This window comes from Dendrobium catenatum, unplaced genomic scaffold (genome assembly GCF_001605985.2).
Source record: "Dendrobium catenatum unplaced genomic scaffold, ASM160598v2 fragScaff_scaffold_1468, whole genome shotgun sequence".
Taxonomy (NCBI): Eukaryota; Viridiplantae; Streptophyta; class Magnoliopsida; order Asparagales; family Orchidaceae; genus Dendrobium; species Dendrobium catenatum.
The window spans coordinates 954,051-975,219 of NW_021319930.1; the positions used below are offsets into that span (position 1 = coordinate 954,051).

Here is a 21,169-nt window from a genome sequence, read left to right on the forward strand (position 1 = left end):
CGATTGGTCATACTATTATAGGCGAATTCAGCTTGCCCCAACAGTTCATCCCACAGCTTTGGATGCTCCTGAACTACGCAGCGAAGCATATTCCCTAATGTTCGATTTATAACTTCAGTCTGGCTGTCCGTTTGCGGATGATAAGCTGAACTCAGCTTGACATCAGTGTGAAGTCGTTTCCATAACTCCTTCCATAAGTGGCTAATGAATTTAACATCATGATCGGATGTTAAACTCCGGGGCAACCCATGTAGCCTGACGATTTCGGCGAAGAAAATACGGGCCACATTCAAAGCGTCGAACGTCTTTTTGCACAACACAAAATGAGCCATCTTTGAAAATCGATCCACCACCACCATAATTGAATCATGACCATGCCTAGTACGGGGTAATCCCATCATGAAATCGAGGCTTAAATCTTCCCAAATGGTCTACGGTGTTGGCAATGACAAATATATTCCATTGAGTTGTCCACCTATTTTATAACTTTGACAAATTTTGCATCTTTCTACAAATCTCATAACATCCCGGTGCAAATGTGGCTAGAAGAACCTGGACTGAAGTTGCAAGTACGTGTTCGTTCTTCCCACATGTGCCGCAAGCCCTCCGCAGTGGACTTCCTTAATGAGCTGTGGTCTCCATGACGAGCCGGAGATACAGAGCTGGTTCCGTTTAAATAGAAAAACATGTCGAATCAAGAATTCCACATTAGAATTATCATTTTGCATTCTTCCCAGATTTTTGCAAACTCAGGATCTGCTGCATACAGCTCCTTCAAGCACTCTAGTCTCGTGATTTCTGTCTACAGCTGGGTGAGGAGAATGCTGCGATGGCTGAGAGCATCAGCCACAATATTATGCTTTCTAGACTTGTGCTTAAAAACAAAAGAGAACCGTTGCAAGAATAAGACCCATCTAGCATGCATTCGATTAATGTGCTTCTGTTCGTTGATGAATTGAAGTGCTCGATGGTCACTGCACAGGACAAACACTTGGTGAAGTAGATATGGTTCCCATTGCTTGAGTGCTTGCACCACTGCATAAAGTTCTTGCTCGTATACACTCCATTTTTGACTAGAAGGGCACAACTTCTCACTAAAGAACTCCACGGGACGATTCTCCTGACTTAGGACAACCCCAATGCCGATGCTGGAAGCGTCGGTGTCGAAGTGAAATGGCTTTTCAAAGTTGGGTAGTGCAAGCACGGGAGCGGTTGACAAGGCCTTTTTAATTTCTTCAAAGATGTTCGCCTGGTCGTCACCCCACTGGAATTGCTTCAGCTTCAGACAATTAGTGATAGGTGCCATGATAGAGCTAAAGTCTTTGATGAAACGGCGATAAAAGTTGGAAAGACCATGAAAACTGCATACATCTGTGAATGACTTGGGGGTCGGCCAGTTTGCAAAAGCATCCACCTTCCACCTGTCTACTTGTACACCTGCGGCCGAGACAACAAAGCCAAGGAAATATACAGCGGAAGCAGCAAATTCACACTTACTTGGGTTTAAGTATAGTTGATTTTGCCGTAGGACAGTGAGAATATCTGTCAGATGCGCCAAGTGGTCAGTCAGTGATGCGCTAAAGATGAGAATGTCGTCAAAGTATGCTACGCAACTGATGTTGAGGAACGACTTGAGCACATTGATCATCAACCACATAAAAGTGGAGGGGGCGTTGCACAACCCGAACGTCATGACTTTTCACTCGTATAGCCCATGGCAAGTCTTGAATGCCATCTTCCACTCGTCGCTAGGTCGGATCCGAATCTGGTGATAACCGCTTCGGAGATCAATTTTTGAAAATATGGTGGCTCCGGACAGCCTTTCCAAAAGCTCCTCCACCCGTGGAACTAGAAATCAGAATTTAACGGTAATCTTGTTGATGGAGTGGCTGTCCATACACATTCGCCAACTGCCATCTTTCTTTGGAACCAAGAGCGCCAGAACAGCACAAGGGCTAAGGCTTGGCTGAATTAAATTGTTCTTCAATAAGTCGTCCACTAACTGCTGTAGTACCTGATGCTCCTTCGGGCTCAGTGGTGATGGGGTAAGTTTGGAAGTGTTGAACCCGGCACAAGGTCTATCTGATGCTGCAACGATCTTAAAGGAGGCAAGGAAGTTATGACACCCGTTAAAACATCTTGAAATTGTTCTAACAGATGCTTGATTGGCGCCCGATCTCCAGATTTGCTACTTGACACTGCCTCCCTGATGACCAAGGCAAATAATAGCGCATTCTCCTTCCACGATGCTAATAAACCATTTCCAGTAACCAAATGCAGAGCAGGTCGCACCGTCTCTGCTTTGTCTCCCACTCCGATGGAGTGCGGTAGTAAACGAAGCCGTTTGCTTTTCCACTCCAACGTATAGGTATTGGCTCTCCCATCATAAATGGCACCTACGTCGTATTACTAGGGGCGGCAGAGGATCAGATGGCATACAACCATTTCGACGACGTCACACAACACCTCGCACGTATAGTGCTTCCTAATTGAGAACTGAACTCGGCACGTTTCTGTCACCGCAATCTCCATTCCTTTTTTAACCCAACTAATTTTATAGGGCTAAGGGTGTTTCATGGTCTTAATCTGCAATGCTTGCACCACGGCACACGACACCACATTTTCAGTACATCAGTTATCGATGAGGAGATCACATACCTTGCCAGCTATGGTACATTTGGTCTTGAATATAGAATGCCGCTGTGAGTGCACTTGTTTCCTCGGAGCTAGCAACAGTCTTTCGAGAACACATACTAGCGGCTCTCCTTCATCACCTATTACATCTTCCACCTCAATATTGAGCTCTTCTTCGGGCTGTTCAGTATCATCCTCTGCTTCACCATTTAGTAGTTGTAACTGTTGCCGATTAGGACATTCATTTGACTTGAGTCCCGGCTGAAAACACCAGAAACACTTGAGACCTTGAGGCCGCGAGTATGGATTTTCCCTAAAAGGGAATTTGGGCATCACAGGTGCTTTGGGGTCGGAGCTCAGTTTGACCTGATTTGAAGGACCACTGCTATCAGGAAATAGAGGCATCTTACGCATGGCTGTTCCTGGTTTCTTAGAGACGTCTGTCCCATCCTCCACAGACTGTCTTATGTGAGAATTACTTCGCAAGTGCCGCCCCAGTTGAATTTTGGCTTTGAGCGTGAAATTCACCACCTGTGATAACGACCACACCGAGATCAACTCTAGCTTGTCTTGAATGCTGTCTTTCAACCCACCTATATATCGCGCTACCAACTGGTTGGTCGTCTCATTTAAATCGTTCATTGTGGACAAGCGATAAAACTCTTCTGTATAATCGCTAACGGAACGATTACCTTCTGCACAATGTTGGTACTTAAGGTACAACATCTGTTTTTAATCAGTGGGAAGAAAATGTCCCCATAATAACTGTTTCATTCACAGCCAACTGTGCACAGGTCCACGTCCCTCCCTTCGCCGAGACTATAGCAATTGTGACCAGCAGGTGCTAGCTCATCCTTTGAGCCTGCAGACAACATACTTGACCTGTTTTTCTGCCTCAATCTCCATGTAATCGAAGAAGTTCTCCACGGACCGTTCCCAATCTAGATAGTCCTCAATGTGCAGTCTTCCGTCAAAGAAGGTATAGTCAGCTTCACTCGGAACTCACCTTGGTGTCGATCTAGCCCAACGTGACGACGAGGACGACGTTCTTCCAGTTCCACCTCAGTGTCGGAAAATCCATCGGGGTTAAAACTTCCATGGTCATCCTCTGAGTTGGATAGTTCCGGGAACAATGTCGGTCGTCTACGTCCTCGATTCAGATATCCCCTGATTCCTTCAGTCGACGTGACAACTGGTGGCGCTGGTCTTCCGGCCCGGAGCGGAATTTCTCCTGTTCTAGTGAAAGGTGGTTCTCGGTGTAAGATAGCAGTGAGACGATCCACAGCAGCTTCCATCTCGTCCAGCCGCTTCTCCACTCCAACGTGTGCATCCCAAAGTGCCTCCAGACTTCGGTTCTCCTCGCTCGTCGCACACTTGCTGGACTCTGCCATCTTTCTGAGCCTCTGGCTCTGATACCAAGTTGATGTGGTATGCAATGGAAGAAGCAGGTTCACAAGATAGAACAACGAAGGCAGTAGAACTATCAAGACTAAAGCTTGAGAATGTATTTCATCCACTACTTTCCTCATCTTCTCCGGGAGAAGAAATACAGTAAACCCAGTTGCTAAAATCAGCTACTGACAAAAAGCAATGCTTGTACTAGTAACTAAATAAGGCAAACTAAGAAAGTGGAGCAGACACTAGTGCTAACGAAAAGTATAAAAACTAAATAAAGCATATAAAAGCTAAAAGGATAAATAGATAATAGGCTACATCATCCAACGGACAGGATGCTCTGCATCACAATTGGCTATTTGATTTGCAATATTTTGAGAGAAAGAAATAGGAGGAGATTTGGGTGATCGTTAACTGACCATAATTCCTTAGACTTCAAAATAAGGAAAGCTCTATTATAAAAAATTCAGATGTGGAGAAGATTTGTTGAGATTTTGTCTCTAATCTCTTAATGTTGATTTGCCTTGCCATATGGGATACTTTTAGCTGGGGTTCCTGTTATTCGTCCTTATTTGTTTGTATGCTGGTTGTTTTCAACTGTCTTTTGATTGGACGATGATTATTAGATTTTCATCCTTATTGCTAATTTATTTTTTCTTGGATGATCTCTGCAGCAACTAGGGAAATCATCTTCAAGTTGGAGCTTTCTAAACTCAGGATTTTTTTTTTTTTTGGCCCACTCCAAGGCCAAATTTCTTTTGTGCTTTGCAAGTTTTTCTATTTTATTTTTTCTTTTGAGATTTTGTTCAATTTTGCAGCAACTTAATATGCATATATCCTTTCTCTCTAAGTTGTATTTGACTTCTATTTAATTATTTTATTAAAGAAAAGGGGCTAATGCTTCAAATTTTTTTTTAACACCTAACTTGGGAGCTCTGTCCCACCTTTGATGACATCTATTGACTAGGTTATGTAAATAATAAAAATTTGATAAGAATTTTAAACAAAATTTTAAGTGCCTGTACATGAGCCTCTGTCTCAAATAAAACAATCTTTTCTTTAAAATAAAAAATAAATAAAAAAACAAAAAAATAAGCATAATACGTGGCGGTTTATTATTTGTTGCTCTTATAATAATCCAACTAGAATTCTTCCCAGCGCTTTAGGAAAAAAAAAAATCTCCATTTTTTCTCATCCTAGGCGTTTCTTGTTCCTGATAAAACCTGTTCCCATCCTTCTTCCCCTTTTCTTCTCGCTCTGGAAATCTTCACCGTGTAATAATATCTCTAGGAAAAAAAAAAAATCTACCGGGGTTTGTTAATTCCTCAGTTGTCGGGCGTGATGGCGTGAGATTTCGATCATAGGAAATCTCCATTCGCCGATCTGACGAATTTTTTGACGAATGGCGAGTGATCTAAGGATGAACGCTGAAATGGAGGAGACAGACGGTGAGATCCAGGATATCCTTCGTGCCCTCGCGTAAGATCCTATTCGACTTTCGGAATTCCATTTGAACTGGCTTGAAATATTTTATTGTTAGTGTTTGTGTGAGTTGAGTTCAATTTCTTGACTGGTGAGGACAGATCTAATGGTAAAAAGGGCATGAAAAGTGCTCACCCTGTTGGGTGCTCACTGGAACTGAAAATGTATGAGAAATCACCTGATCATAGAAGATATATGTGGTTTACTTTGTTTGGAGATCAATTCTGCTGCATCCATGGTCACACGAATTTTTTCAAATTGATGAGGTTAAAATTACATGAGATGCGGCCCTTCAAGTTCGATAATTTTTAGGATCAAAATTATCTATAGGATTTAAGTTTGGATCTATGGCTCTGAACTGGAAACCTTATGCAGGGAAGGCATTGCCTCTTCCCGGCCTACACCAACTCAATGTAAAATTAAATACGCATGGAGCAAATCTTAAATGAGTTTCTGTAGCGCTTAGACTCTTTAAACCTTAATAATGTTTCTCCTTGGCTGTTTCATCTAAGTTGTTTGAACATGAAAACTGAACATCATAGTCATTGGTCTTTGTTGATGAGTTCTTGTAATGATAACAGGGAACTATTGAGTTTAGCCTAGAAATAGTGCTCATAACTTTCAAAATAGAAAGTTGAGGTTCAATTATTGCAAAAAGGAGGAGGAGAAGAAGAAGAACAAGAAGAAGAAACAGATGATGATAATAACTGGAAAAATTGGGTGAGAGAGAAGATAGTATAAAACAAGCAGATTAAATCTTGGATTTTGAATATAGATTTAGTTACAATGCTGAAATTTGTGGGTCAATTGGAGTCAACTCTAGTCTAACCGTGCTACCTATCTCTTCTTAATTAATATAAGCCTTTTCCTGATGTTCAACTTTTTAGTTTATACTTAGAAGAAACCAATATTGATTAGTTGTCTAACTCAAATTGCCTCTAATTATTCCTCATTTACCATCATCTAGTTAGTTTGTCAAATTTAATTCCTTCATTAAAATTTGCTCAAGAAAAGAAAAATATGATGAACAATCAAGATGTCAAGTGCAACAAGTATAAGAGGAGCTTAGTTAGAGATAGTTGATTTGATGGGTGGCAAAAAAACCCATGAACCATATCATTTGCTAGAGAGAAGATTAGGATTGAAGATCACCATTGACTCAAGAATTTACAAAATAAATTAAAGAAAGGATCGCCACCACTCTTTGAAAGATGTTTGGTTAGCAATGAAGCAAATAGTTGAGTTTTTTATGTACATTCTAGAGATTCATCATCTTGATTATTATTAGGGATGCTTTAATCCCACTAATTACATGGAAGAATTTGTGGTGATAATAACACTATACTCGTTGCCAAACACTACCTATGTTAATTATGTCTCACCACACTTTAAGTGCACTTAAGGTGACTTTTAGGGAACATCACTACATTCCAAGTGGTAACACCAATTGCTAGTACAATTTGGCAGCTTTATGAAGATTTTAAATAATCTAACCAAACCTAAAGCAAAAGGAACCCAAAACTCAGCACATCACTTCATTATCATGTTCAAAAGAGTTGTGTTTGAGTTATATGACATGGAGCCCTCCATAGTGTAGGTATCATTAATGATAAATTTTTCTTTTATTTTCAAAGAATCATCACAATATGATGTTTGAATTGTTGGAAAGACATTAAGGATGAGGAGTTTCAAAGGGACTTGAGCCTATTTACAAACATCCACACCTAAAATCGACGATTAGCTATCTTGCTCACAGATGTATGAACAATATGGTTTTCAAAAACAGCCCTGAAAAAGAGGATAATAAATAGCATTAATTACAATCAAAATTCTTAATGTGGTCTGAAAAGCAAGGCATCAAGTTTTAGTCACAACAGATTTCAATATTATCACTATCATGGCCATGATTTTTTGTATAGACAATTGAAGATTCATTGAGATCCTGATGAATATTAGTTATTGAAGGAGTTTGTGGTTTTTTCTTTTTTTTGAAAGAGTTTGTGGTTGAAAAGCTAAATGAGGCTAAGAAAAGGCGCAAGGTTGAGACACTGTCACCGGCACCCATTTGTGTAGGTATTGCATCAATAATAATTAGTAGTGATGGAAAATAAATTTCATGGATGGCTAATCTTTATAGGCTAAAAGATCAATTATTTCAAGATATTTATCAATATTTTCACGTGATCATATTTTAAATTAAAAAATTTATCATCAGATGAAAACCTATATACTCATAAGATAATTTTCACAACAATAATATGAGTTACAAAATTGTTATATTTCTATTTGTTATTTGGAGCTTGTTGATCTTTCCTTCAAGCATGCTAAGACTAAAATGAGCATAAATCCAAAGCTGTTCAAACATCGCAAATGATTTTTAATTGAACTTTTGCATGAAATAGAAAGTTTGAAGGGATCATCTTCCTTGCATTATACTGAGGAGATGCAAAGAAAAATTAAAAATCAATCATTGTCTTTATAACGTTTTGATTTCAATCATTGTATAACACCAACTCCAGTTAACCCTTAGTTCTGATTTCTTATTTCTGGCCTTTTCATATCATTGGGTAGCAAAGTTTTCTGCTTTGATTAAGATAGCAATTACCGAGGGAAATCCTTTACAATTGCATAAGTGCTATATGAATGCCATCACAACCTCAGATTGAAAAGCTTATTAGCTTATTCTGTTGTATTTAAGTTGCTCTGAAGAAAGAAAAAAACATCGTCTCTTAAGAGGTAATATTCTTATGTGGGGGAAAAAAGCGTATTTGATTTTTGATGTAGAAAATAGTTTCTTAATCATTCAGACAATAAAATTTTAATGAAAATTAGACCAAAATTAAATAAGATGTAATATTCTTATTGCCAAGATTTGTAGTGCTAAACCAATGAAAATTACACCAAAATTAAATAAGAACAACCAAAACCACCACTGAGGTCTTGATTTAAACTAGATGTGAAATCTTATAGTAAGTGAAAATATGAGGGAAGATGAGAAAACTAATGAAATGAACGGAAGTTTTTTTGTTGGCATGAGAAAATATTTAAGTTAGACAAGTACAATTTTCAATTGACCAATGGAAGGTGATGCTTTATCAAAAACAGGTTATATCAGAGAGTACAAAATGTTGAAATAATTTTTTTGAACTTGATAAGCATATGATCTAAGTAGTGCAGGTTATTGTATAACAGATGGTAGATCTTAAAGTTGATAGGGAAATTAACACAAAGCCAGTTGATCTTCAATTTGTAACATCAATAACTAACTACAGTATTGTTTTTATAGTTTGGACAAACTTTCACGGGACGAGATAGAGGAGCAGGCTAAATGAGAGTAGCTAAAGAGAAAGGTAAGACAACATGTACTATATTCTTGCAAATTTAAGTGAAGATAAATGATATCATGGCAAAGAGATCATCCTAGATGCTTAAGGATTGAGCTATAAAAATTAACATATTCTCGGCATATCCTTAATATAATAAAAAATATCATATGATAGCATTCAAACAAATTATCTATTGAAACAAGTAATTTTTCTTATATAATAAAACCATATTTATAAAAGTGGCACGATAATGATACAATAAATATAATAATCCTTTGTTGATCAGTTCCTTCCTCTGGTCTCATGTATTTAACTCTACCTAGTTCTCAACCCAATTTTAAATCACACTGGATAAAACTTGAGGAGGAAACAACAACAGTGATCTTAATTATAAACTCTAAGAAGTAATATCCAACTAGATTTAAGAAGTTTTCTTCTAACAAAAAGGTAAAAAAATTGATATTTTCCAAGGCACTACATAAAAATGGAGTGAAAAGAATGACATAGCAAAAGAAATTAGCTTCCAACCATAAAAAGCTAATATATTTTCTATAGAAACTGCCTCTTCCACATGGGCAAAGAAACGATATCTAAACAAAGTCAGAAACTACAAACTAAACAATATTAACAAGAAAAAAAAAGACCCATCAAAAAATAAAGAACAAAGAAATACAAGGACAAACTCTTCTTGTTCTCACCCTATTACGCCATTGTTCCCATTGTTGATATACACAAACTCTAACTTTGTTCACACACACGGTTGCTCCCGTGTACGCCTTCTTCAATAAGAAATCCTAGCCTTTCTCACTTTGTTTGTGAGAGTTTAGAGATCTGTAGGGCGACGTGTTTGGGTAGAATGATGAGGGTTTAGCAATCGAGTTTAGAGAATTTGGGAGAAGCGGGTAGGTCTTTTTAAGCATTAGGATTTTCAACAATTAAGTAGGTATTATTACATTTAATAAATTTCAAAATTTTTTAATTAATGATTAATTATAACTTCAATTTATAAAAAAATAAATCATTCAAGTTAATTGGTTCATATTTTTATAACAAGACTTAATCTAGTTTTTACATTATTTTCGTGAACTTCTTATGAAACATTAATCGAGTTTCTTAACACGTTTGTTTATGAGTTATGTATCAAATATTAATCGAGCTTCTTAATGAGTTTTATATCGAGTTTATTTTCTAGTTTGTTTACGAGCTTTAATTAATATTATTATCAAACATAAATAAGCCGAACAATTGGCTATTCAAGCTTATTTATTTAACAATTGAGCATTTTAAAAATTGTTCAAATTTATTTTATTACTTAAACAGACGATCATGAATGAGCTATAATTGACTCAATTACGAGTAGCTTGTTGAACGCTTGGTTCATTTGTGGCACTACCTTTAAGGAAGATTTCAATAAAGGTCTACATATCTTTCGTTGAAAGATTAGAAAAGTTCCCTTTATGTTCAGCTATTATAAGTTTCCATCGATTGTTAGTGGGAGAGAAAAAGCAAGGAAGAATATGCATTTTTTTATTTAGAATACACAAAATTTCTTGCAAATTTATACTTTTAAAACTTGTTCTAGAAATACCTTCGACATGCCAGTTGGGAGGTCCTCATTAGTTGTAAGTGTTAGTATCAGCTTTGTATTCTTAAAAATAAATGTTTATATGATTTTATTAAACAGAAAAAAAATTTTCTTTATTTAAAAGACCTCGACCAAGAGCAATATGTTAACTTCAATTAAACATCATCTTGTTTGACTGCAAAATTCATTTGTATCATTCTATATGTTAAAAGAGATATATTATTATTTATTAAAATTGAAAAAAAATTGATATACAACCTTTTAATAAATAATTTATCAATTATTAATATGCGGCCTTCTGTTAGGAAGGATTGTCTTAAACCAAATATATGACCTTCAATCGAGAAGTTCGAGATCTATTCTATTTGAAAAGATCACTTTAGATCAATTATATAAATTTATCAACTCAAATATAGGTTCGTCTAACATCATAGGCAAAAATACCTCTTCTTTGTATTTCCTCTAACATCTTAGCTAGAAGCATTAGACCTTAGGTCAAACATAATGAAAAAAGGGGCTCCCTCTCTCTCATTTAGCAAGATACCCATATATAGGAGAGAGAAAGGGAGCCCCTTTTTTCATTATGTTTGACCTAAGGTCTAATGCTTCTAGCTAAGATGTTAGATGAAATACAAAGAAGAGGTATTTTTGCCTATGATGTTAGACAAACCTATATTTGAGTTAATAAATTTAAATATATCTTTAGCTCTGAGGTTAGGATGTTCTTATTAGCAAATATGTAGAGTTGGAGATCCTTATTGGTTTATAAGAGATCTTTGTTAGTTAAAAATTGGGCGAGGAGGTTGATCCAAAAACACCAAGATTGCATTGTTGTTCAAAAGCTTACAAGTGAATTGAAGAAAGTCTTTGGATGTTTTTTATGTGATGGTGTATTATTTAATTGCACTAGAGGCTTAAGGAATGTGGTCTTTTCACCCTAAAACTAGCCAAAGCAATGTAAGCAGATCACATAAGGCTTTTAAATAGTTAGGGTATCTTGCTAAATGTATCTACTAATGAATTGAGATGGCTCAGTATGAGTGATAAGAGGAGAATAATGTAATAGTGATTAGCAAATATAGAGAGCAATGCTACATTTTCATATCATAAAAATATAACCTTGTAGCCTCTTTGGAAACCATCTCAAATTCTTTGTCCACCTCAAGTTGAGTCTCTATGGCTTCACGTGCTGTTTTGTTATTTTAGCCTTGATTTTGTGGATTCTAGTTAGCAAAAATAAGGAAAGTTTCTTTTGCATAGTAAACCAATTTGGAGGAGCAAGGTAAGCTTAGGTTCATCAATGGATGCTGACAATCATAACTTCAAATGCAGGTGCATTAGATGCTTCGGTTCCTTCTTCGGCCAATAAAAACATTAGGGAGAGACCGGGAGGGAGTAAGGTTAGAAAGCTTTTGTTTCTAGACCTATAATGGTTTTCTAGAAGGAGAGAGAAAGAATTAGTTTTAGATCAATTAATAAAAAATTTATTCAACTCCTACATGCTTTTCTTGATTACGTCTGTTCATACTTCATAGAAATTAAAAAAAGCTCAAAAAATATTCAACTTCCAAACAAACGTAGAAGGTACCAGTCCCTTAAATAGAGCTAACTAATTGCTTGAAACTGAGAGATCAACATAAAAATAGAAAACTAACCTATAAATAAGCAATTGTGGCTGGTCTTTCATGTAGATAGAATTGATTGTTATTTTAAGCAAGATTGATGCTTGCCTTCATTTTAGGAAATTTAAATTTGAATCATTTTTGGACTTGTTGTCCCTTGATTGATTTTGGAGGTTGGAATTGATGAATGTTGTCAAGTATATTCTCCATAGCATCTAGGAACACTTAGAATTCCTTTGAAATTTTTTGAAAATTCTCAATAAACTTATAAATTATTTTTGGGCACGCCAAAAAATTCAAGTTATTAGGAGTCATCTAGATCAATGCTCCTCCCTTTTTTGAGTTTCACTTGTTTATGCAGGATGTTATAATTATATCCTCATATTGGGTTCTATTCCTTGGTTTGCACAAACTTTCTCTTTTTTTTTTCTTGACTAGTTTGATAATAGGAGAACTAAGGTGACTCCTTATGATGCTAAAGCTTGCTTAAACTTGTTTATCTCTTTTCTATCTTTTTTTTTTTTCTGGATTTGCTAGTGGTGCTTTTGGGGTTGCTAGTGGTGCTTTTGGTGGTGTTGTTGCCATAAACTAAGCGTGTAGAGTTCCATGATTCGTATTTGTTGCAATGTCTTGTTTCTTACTTTCTTCATAAACTCTTTTGTGGATATTCCTTTTCAAAAGAGAAACTTCTTGCTATTATTGAAAATAAATAGTTTTCTCCTTTTGAAGTAAAATGCTTCTTGTGTCATAAATAAGGATATCCTAATGGTATTGCCCAAACATTAAAACCATCAAGATCATACAAAAATCAATGTAAAGTTTACTAATGGAAATCTTTACTATTTTTAATCCTTACAAAGTGTAAGGCTTTGCATGATGGGTGATAAACAACACCAACCTTTTAATTAAAGAAATTATGATGAGGATTCTCCTGTTACCTAAGTTAATAATGACCTTTATTACATGATTCTTGACCATTATGTTGATCTTGAAGTCCTCATCTTTGAACTTTTCATTTTATGTAGCAATTAGTTTGAATGTTGGATTAGTTTGCTATACTTTTGCAAGTTCTATGATCCCTCCCACTTATGGTCATGAGAGTCTTGTTAGCCTCCTTATTAGGTGCCTTTTTATAGGGGTAGTTTCTATCATGTCTAAATGACCCCTAAACGGGCAATGATTGTAGTAGAGTTTTTCCTTCTATTTATTTTTCTAATCAACTGCACTTTGAGGAATGTTCCAGCCCCTGTTACTAGCTTTGTTTCTCTCTCCTAGAGTAATATCCTTTGAGCTGGCCTCCATAATATTTTACTTTCGGAAAATTTCAGTTCCCTTCAAAGGTTTCATGTGATCATACATTGAATTTCATTAGGATTGACTTCTCTTGCAATGAGATATTTAGTGAAGACATGTTTCCAATATTCATTAGTGTACTTATATATTGATTGTTCATATTCTTGCCTTAATTGCTCCCATCAGATCCATTTTTCCTTATGGTCAGTCATATAAAAATTAGGATTTTCATTTTTAAGTTGAGCTTTTTATTCTAGAAAAGTCCTATTTTAAAGATTCTGAATCAAATCATAGTGCATAGGATGACATTTTCAATTAGAAGCAAAAAAATTTTCCACAAGAGTACTTGTAGAAGTAGAAATTTGTTTCTAAAACTTCTAATCAATTATTCAACTTTTCAACATTTACTATGTCGTCTAAAGTGAGAAACTCTAGTTTGGCATCCACTTTAAATGGTGGTGGTGTTTGACTAGTGATTGGTCTTCTTCGTCTATACGTGTTTTCTATCATTCTTCAGTAATGACCTTAGGAAACTCAGGGCCCTTGCCATGATTTGTGGAGATATCCTTTTTTTTACTTTTGGGTTACTTATGCATGTGTCATTTATTTTATCATATTTTTTAATATCGTTTTAATTTTATGCTATTAGTTCCTATACCACTATAGTTTTTTGTTTGTTAAGGACTTTTCCGTTTTTTCCATTCTATGTATCTTACTTTTGTTTTTAGGCCAAAATCATTCTCTAATGCCAAACTTGATTCTAAGTCATTAGGATAATATTGGTGTCCAAAATCTTCTTGGCGGATTGAAAAATTTTTTAGTGTTTGTTGTGTAATTATGCATCACCTGATTATACTTGGTTTGAGGATTACTTTCTTCTTAATCTAAAAGTTTCCCAAACATTGTAACATCACATAAAGCTTGAAATAGTTAGGATTTCATATGAAGTAGATATAATATTGAAATTAGAAGGCCTAATATGAGTGAATAAAACATTGTACACCATGATTAGAAAACATCACTAATAATATAAGATTTTTTCTAGTAAAAATGAGAAGTTGTTTTCATTAAAAAAATAAGGGGAAGCTAGTAGCCTCATTGGAAGCCATCTTCATATACTTCTTCCATCGTTGATGGAGATATTCAATGGTTTATTCTGTTTTTTGGTCCATTTTTTTACCTAAATTCCAGGATTCCAGCTAACAACAATGGGCAGGATAAAGCTAGGACAATAAATAAATTAGAAGTTGTAAGATAGGCTTAGGGCTTGTTTAGCTCTATTTTTATTTTTTATTTAAAAACATATTTGTTTATCATGTTTTACAATTTTTTTTTTTTTTAATTTTGATAGCAAATATAATTGTTTTTAAAACCAAGCCATTTAACTTTTAGGTATTTTGAGTTTTTTTAAAAATAGCCATCACCATTAGTTGGCATTGTCATCTCTGCCACCACCATCATTGATGAGCTATGTCCACCTTTGGCGACCATAACATTGTCGACTATCATCGGCTAGTGATACCATTGTAAACGACTGTCACTCGCTACGACCATCTTCGACTATCACCAGTTGTTGCTGCCACTACAATCATTGTCCTACTAGCTATGCCACTCTCATAGGTAGCGCCCCCCCCCCCCCCCCCCCCCCCCCCCCCCCCCCCCCAACACACTCACAAAAATCATTATCGCTATTGCGACGCTGGTGTCGCTACAGCTTTGTCTACATACAATGCTACCTATGCATAAATCAATTATTCAATGTTTAATAAAAATAAAAAATGACAATAATAGTAGGGGAAGAGAGAGAGAGAGGGAAAATGCCTCTTATTTTTAATTTATATTGCTTGATGAGAAAAGGAGCCAGATAGAGAGTGAGAGAGAAAGAAATATTAGATTTCATTATATAAAGATTCCAAGAAATATATAAAACATTCTAATTTCAAATAAACTAGGAATTATGAAATAATCGCATGAAAAGAGCTTAGTAAATACTGGAAACCAATAAATAAACATAAGAATGGCTTACTAAAACATGCAAAGCATTCTGAAGTCTAATTGAATTTTTCATCCATGAAGTAACCTCTTACGTGCAGAAATAATTGGTTGTTAGTTTGATGCAAAACTCCTCAATAAATATGTTCTTTTTAGGAATTCAAAATTTAAATCAGTTTTGGAGCCAGCTAGGCCGCCTCCTTGGATGGTCTTGGGGGATTAGATCAATCCTATTAAGGATATTCTTTTTAGCTTGTAGGAGCTCTTGAAGTTATTTTGAAAATTTTCATAATTATCTAGAAACTTCTTAATCGATTTGGAATCCTCTTAAGAGGTTCTCATCAACAAAAGATGATTTGTGGGAGGTGCTACTGGCCCAAAGATATTAGAAAGAGATAATCGATTGAGTTTTATCTAATGATTTGGGATTGATTGTTGACTTAGATCTAAGTTGACTAAAAATAAACTATGAACTCTCATAAGTGTAAGTTGTGACAGATTTTTTATTTAAATGAATCGAGATAGAGATATATTGAGCCTCCATCCAAATAGATTGTGGCACATACTTGAAAATGCTGTAACATCCTGCTTGATTAACATAAAGTTTTAACTGATTGAGATTTCTAAAGAAAAAAGGACCAAAATGGTCCCTCAACTCTATGTGAGGGACCAAAATGGTCTTTAACTATTTTGAGGGAACAATTTGGTCCCTCAACTCCTCTAAATGTGATTTATTTTGGTCATGTCATTAATTTTAAATGAAAAGTGGGATGGGCGCGAGGGTATTATCAGAATAAGCAAAGAATGTTTTAAAAGATAGTCCTGCAGAGCAGAGCAGCATATTAGCGAATCCTCAAGGTGCAGCCAAGCCCGTAGTCTCGCAGCGTCGATCGCATCGATCCCGTAGTCCATCCCCAAAGCAGTGATCATGTTGATCCCGCAGTCCAGTAGCGTCGTTCTCGCAGTCAATTTCTAGCGTCGGTCGATCGCAGTATATTTGGCTGAAGAACTGTGCCAACGGAAGAAAGATGGCTACCTTCACAACGAGCAAGCTCCCGTCATTATCATTGCTTCCGATCTAACAGACAAAAGAGGAATCGTAATTTTCAGGTCTGAAAGGAAGGAATGCCGTTGAAGGAGCAAAGAAGTTATTTAGCTACTTGTTCAAAACTCTACCTGTCATGTGAAGGAGGCGAAGTCGAAGTGCAACAAATAATGGAGAAGGGGAAAAACAAATCTAGCAAATCTATCGAATAAGGCATCCACAAAAATATGAAAATAAAATAATAAGAGAATTAATGAAAAGAGTTTCATCAAGAAAAAGGGAAAAAATAGAAATATAGCTTAGGAATAAATTAATTTAATTAAAATTAATTAAAAATATAATATAATTAATAAATAATTAACTACTTAAATAAATTTAAAATTTAATTATATTATTTATATTGATTATTTGGTAAAAATAATTAAAATTAATAATTATAAATATAAGAAAATTATAGTTTGACAACTTTTGTAAATGTCACAATAGGAATAAGTAATAACTAAAATTTTTGAAATTATTAAACCTAAAACAACGACAACAACAACTTTAAGCCTTTATCCCACTTTGTGGGGTCGGCTATATGAATGTTTTTTTTCCATTGTGTCTTGTTTAGAGTTAAATTCTCATTTAAATCTAAAAAAGAAAGGTCATTTCCAATATTTTCTAATAAGGTCTTTTTAGGTCTACCTCTACCTTTCTTAAAATAAGTCAAATCTAATACATCTACTTTCCTAACCGGGTCATCGGAAGGCTGCCATTTTATGTGACCAAACCATCTAAGGCGACTCACTCTACTCGTATCTTAAAAGTTTAAAACTAAAATTATTTATAATTTTTTTTATTAAAGAAAAGTTTAATAAATTTTTTACAAAAAGTATAATCCCTAAAAGTTTACATTTATTTAATATTTTAATTAAAATAGATCATATTAGCCGCATACTTAACACCATCAACTCTACCATTAAATGACAAACCAAAAAAGTCTCATTTGGAGGAGTTGAGGGACCAAATAGTTTGGACTATTTTGGTCCTTCACAAAAAGTTGAGGGACCATTTTGATCATTTTCTTGATTTCTAAAGTAAAGTCAAACTAGAAGGAGACCATAAGAGTACGTGAATTTGAATAGATGAAAGAGGGGCTAGTACTCTATGCCCTTTCAATAAAGAGATCAAATAGATATGAGCAAAATGGAAAACTAAGTTAAATAAAATTCTAAATTCTTTCTAAAAGTTATTTACAATTATTGAAAAGAGAATACATATTTTGTTAACAATATGAAGAAAGTGTTAGTGTAATTGTCTTGTGTTCATTTGAATGCTTAATGATTTTCTATGTGTCATCTTCCCCTCTTCATCTGCTTTGTCACTGTCTTCAGAATTGAACTAGTCAAGTTCTACTAGAGAGAGTAGATCCTTCTTCATGGTGATTTGTTTGTTGCTTTTGAATCCTATCATATATAGATAAGATAACTAGTCCATATATTCTTTAGTCTATGAATTTCTCCAGCATTTCCTCTAGCAGGCTGGTCAAGGATTTCCACGTCATACATTATAGGGAAACAATGGTCAATTGTGTACTTTTATACAGTCAACTTTTTTAAGCTGATGTTTTAATTTTCAAATGAAGCTTAAGAGCTCTCTGGGTAAACGGAAGTTGCCATATCACACTTAAGCGGAAGTTCAAGGATCTAGATTTCTTGTTCTATGCTCTTCATTCTTTAGTAAGATGATCTATTTAGTTAAACACTTGCACTTTGTGGACAGATGGATTTTTTTTTGCTTGCTTCCAAGTTTCTTTTATAGCCGACGAGGCAATGGATAATGGTTCTTTATTTCATTCTATATTTCCATAGTGTTTGTTGGCATGCCTACCTCATGCAAAGGTAACTTACCTTTTCCTGTACTTAATTTGTAATATGTAAGTGGAGGTGAGAAGGATGGACGTAAAAGCAGACAAGTGAATTAAATGCATTTCACAAAATCAAAGTAGTTCATGCCATGAGATATAATTGATATGATCACAAGTCTATGCGCTGTAAGGTAAGGAAATTTTGAATTCTTATATTTTCAAGCTTGATCCATACCTTTTAAGAATTGATCACACTCCCAATTTAATAACTCTTCCTTTATTGGCCTGCGAAATGAGAGGTTTTAAAGGCACATATTATGGTGACAAATTTACATTTAACGTCCCACTTCCCCACACACACATCTGATGTGCTTCTTACTAATTGATTTAATGCCTATCATTTGGATGAGGTGTTTTACAATCATGAATTGGAGGTTGAGGAAATTCAGTTGTACTTGTTTGAGTACTTCCAATAGCTGTTGAAGTGGGGAAAAATGGTGGTGGCACTTGATCATGCTTTTGCCACCTTTGGGCATCTAATGCTCTAGCTCTCCTTAATATTGTTTGCTGGAACCATTATGACTCACATGTAGTAGTTCAATTATTCTCATTTTGAAGATCAAGTTGGTTGGTTCAAGGCATTTACAAAAATAAAAAAACAGTATAAATATGTAAAAGGTAAGAAATTAAAAAGAATATGTACATATATCATAAGAGTAGACAATGTGAGTTGGTTTGAGTCCTAGTGGAGAATAGTATTTGGCCTCTGTGCTTGACGATTTGACATTCTATGATGGAATTTCAAATATTAATCTCTTTTTTTGGATTATTCATAATCCCCACTTGACTGGAAGATTGCGTCCTTGATGCACGATAATGGGAACATGTGCTAGTTTTGGAGAAAATTTCTTGCTTGAGAATATCTTCCAACTATGGGTAGAGTGCTTAAGTTTGCTGACCATAATTGGAAGGAATTGGTTGAGTGTGTTTCATTTCAACATGTACATAATTTATGCAATTATAAGTAACTAGTATAAGAAAAATATAAAATCGAGGAATAGGACTAATTACAAAATAATTTGATTGTCTATGGATTGATAAGGTAGGCAGTGAGGGTGTAATGGATCAATGAAGTGACAACAAAAGAGGAACGAAGGAGGGCAAAGTCTTGGTGAATGTGGATCCTAGATGATGGAAATTATGCGGTCTTTTCATGCTCCCCTTCAATCAAATAGATTAGTGTCATCCATTCTAAGCTTGTATGATAATTTATGAAAGACTGTTCTGATCATCCTTTGTTGAGAATGTCCGTAGCTTGTTCACCTATGGTGATGAACAGAGTACAATTTAGAAATGATTTCTATTGATGTGAATAGGAGACTTATGGAACTCAAACTAGCTGATAAAGTGATTGTATGCCCAAATCAAAAAATGCTTCGTATGATAATTTTTAAGGAATTAAATGCAAGAAAGGCATGATTGCATAAAGTCATACAACATATTGGACAAATGTTTATAAATTGGAAATTGTTGGAATAATTGGTATTATTTTAATTATCAATGTATATAATTGGACTTTACTTTATGATTTACTATCAATACCTTAAATTCTTTTCTTTTTGCACTTTTCTTTACGAAACTGCTTCCAATAGTTTACTAGATAGTTTTATGCATCTAGTTATAGAAACATTTTTAAATGATGAGATTATGGCTATTATTAATGATGAATATCGGAGTTATCTAATGCATGGTATGATACATCTACTTGTAATAATTCATGCATTACTTTACTGGAAACCTAACAGTGATGCCCAAATTTAATGTCAAACATCAGATATATGTTGTGTCAAAGTCAAACTTTTTAAAAATGGGTAGATGCAGAATCCTTCCTCTTCCCAATGTGGCATTGTATTAGATATCAGTCCGTGTTATTATTGTTGTTTTATATGTGCTTACCTGTTCGGCAAGGGCGGAACCCTTTAGTGCCCAGGGGGGCAATTGCCCCCCTAAAAAAATAAAAAAATTGTTTATTACATGAATTTTTAGGTAATTTGTCCCCCTCAAGATTTTTTTTACTCTTTATTATAGGAATCTTTAGGCAATTGGCCCCAACCCCCCTTAAAAAAATTAAAATATTATGATCTTTAGGCAATTGCCCCCTAGCAGAATTATACACTGTGTAGAGGGGTTATTACAAAGAATTTTAGGCAGTCGCTCCCATAAAAGTTTTAAATTACTTGGTCTTTAGGCAATTGCCTTCAACATAATTAAACACATTGTATAGATATGTTATTGTTAAGGAACGATGAACTAAATACAAAGAGAAATAACAAAGAGAATCCAAAAATATCCTTACAACCAAAATTTGTTCAGGGGGCGCTGCTCCCGAAAATCACCTGACAGATCGAACCCCGTCAGGGGTCGCTGCCCCCCTGTACCCCCGACATATTGTGTAGAGGTGTGATAGGAAACACTTGGATTTCCAAGTGTTTCTCACCAAAACCAAGTGGATCCAATGTAAAACTGCTGTCCACAGCAGAAATAAGCCAAGAAACTGGGAAAAAACAGGAAGAATCGCTAGAAATCTGAGAAGAAACCACACAAATCTATTGTATTCCAATAGTAGAAGCAAGACAATAAGAAAGATACAATTTTCCTTCAATTCGAGAGGAAGGAAGACTCCACAATCTCCGGCAACGCCAAGAGCCCAAGAACCAAAACCTAGATCTCCAAATAAGATTCAAATTCCAGATAACCCTAATTCCTCCCTCATCTCCCTAATTAAACATGAAAGGAGTATTACAAAATACCTAAATACCCCTTTTAATTCAAATTTTCCCTCCCACAATTGGAAATTGACTCCAAGTGGGCCCCTCAGCTTTTCCGCCCCCTCCCTGTTCGCCTGGCTTCCGCCTGGTGTAGACCAGGACCGGTCCAGGTTGGACC

The 21,169-nt window shown here is 35.3% G+C and overlaps 1 protein-coding gene across 1 annotated transcript in view; it reads left to right on the forward strand.

The window, feature by feature from the left end:
- Window positions 1–5,193: 5,193 nt before the first annotated feature.
- LOC110109977 (novel plant SNARE 13) overlaps window positions 5,194–21,169 on the forward strand; it is a 44,366-nt gene continuing 28,390 nt past the window's right edge. Inside the window, exon 1 of the mRNA XM_020841234.2 lies at window positions 5,194–5,508. Within this exon, the coding sequence (XP_020696893.1) occupies window positions 5,432–5,508 (77 nt within the window). The 5' untranslated portion in view covers window positions 5,194–5,431. The remainder of the gene's footprint in view (window positions 5,509–21,169) is intronic.